At 40.4% G+C, this 470-nt stretch overlaps 1 protein-coding gene across 1 annotated transcript in view; it reads left to right on the top strand.

The window, feature by feature from the left end:
- Window positions 1-6: 6 nt before the first annotated feature.
- The window catches only part of LOC107479087 (mechanosensitive ion channel protein 10), a 3,570-nt gene continuing 3,106 nt past the window's right edge, over window positions 7-470 (top strand). The window contains exon 1 of the mRNA XM_016099240.3: window positions 7-427. Within this exon, the coding sequence (XP_015954726.1) occupies window positions 59-427 (369 nt within the window). The 5' untranslated portion in view covers window positions 7-58. The remainder of the gene's footprint in view (window positions 428-470) is intronic.

Genomic DNA, 470 nt, shown 5'->3' with positions numbered 1-470 from the left:
AACCTATATTTTGAAAAGAAAAAAAAAAAAGAAGGAAGTTTTCAATCTTCAAGTTGTGATGGAGAACGGAGAGGAAAAAGGCGTGGCGGCACATAGAACAGTAGGGACAAAGAACGAGGTTGTTCTTCGAATTCCCGAGAGCGAAAACATCATTTCCTATTCTCCTCAGCAGAAGGGTTCACCCTCAAAAGCCTTCGTAGATTCTTCAAATGTTGAACTAGCAGCTGAACTTCAGAGTCTAAAAAACAGTAGTACTGTTCAATCTCCAACTGCTACCACTTCAACCCGCTCTGTTGGTCGTTCCGAATTCTCGAAGCCAAAATCTAGATTGGTGGAACCGCCACATCCAATAGCTGCAAGCTTTCTTGAAGACAAAACCCAAATCAAGAGCTTCAAATCACCCGCAAGGACTTCCACCAGCAAAAAGGTTATTGGACTTAATTACCGTTATTTTTAAATTACTTAAATAA

Source organism: Arachis duranensis, chromosome 3, assembly GCF_000817695.3.
Source record: "Arachis duranensis cultivar V14167 chromosome 3, aradu.V14167.gnm2.J7QH, whole genome shotgun sequence".
NCBI classification, from domain to species: Eukaryota; Viridiplantae; Streptophyta; class Magnoliopsida; order Fabales; family Fabaceae; genus Arachis; species Arachis duranensis.
Note: the sequence above shows the minus strand (reverse complement) of the source record. Positions and strands in the feature narration are given on the sequence as shown.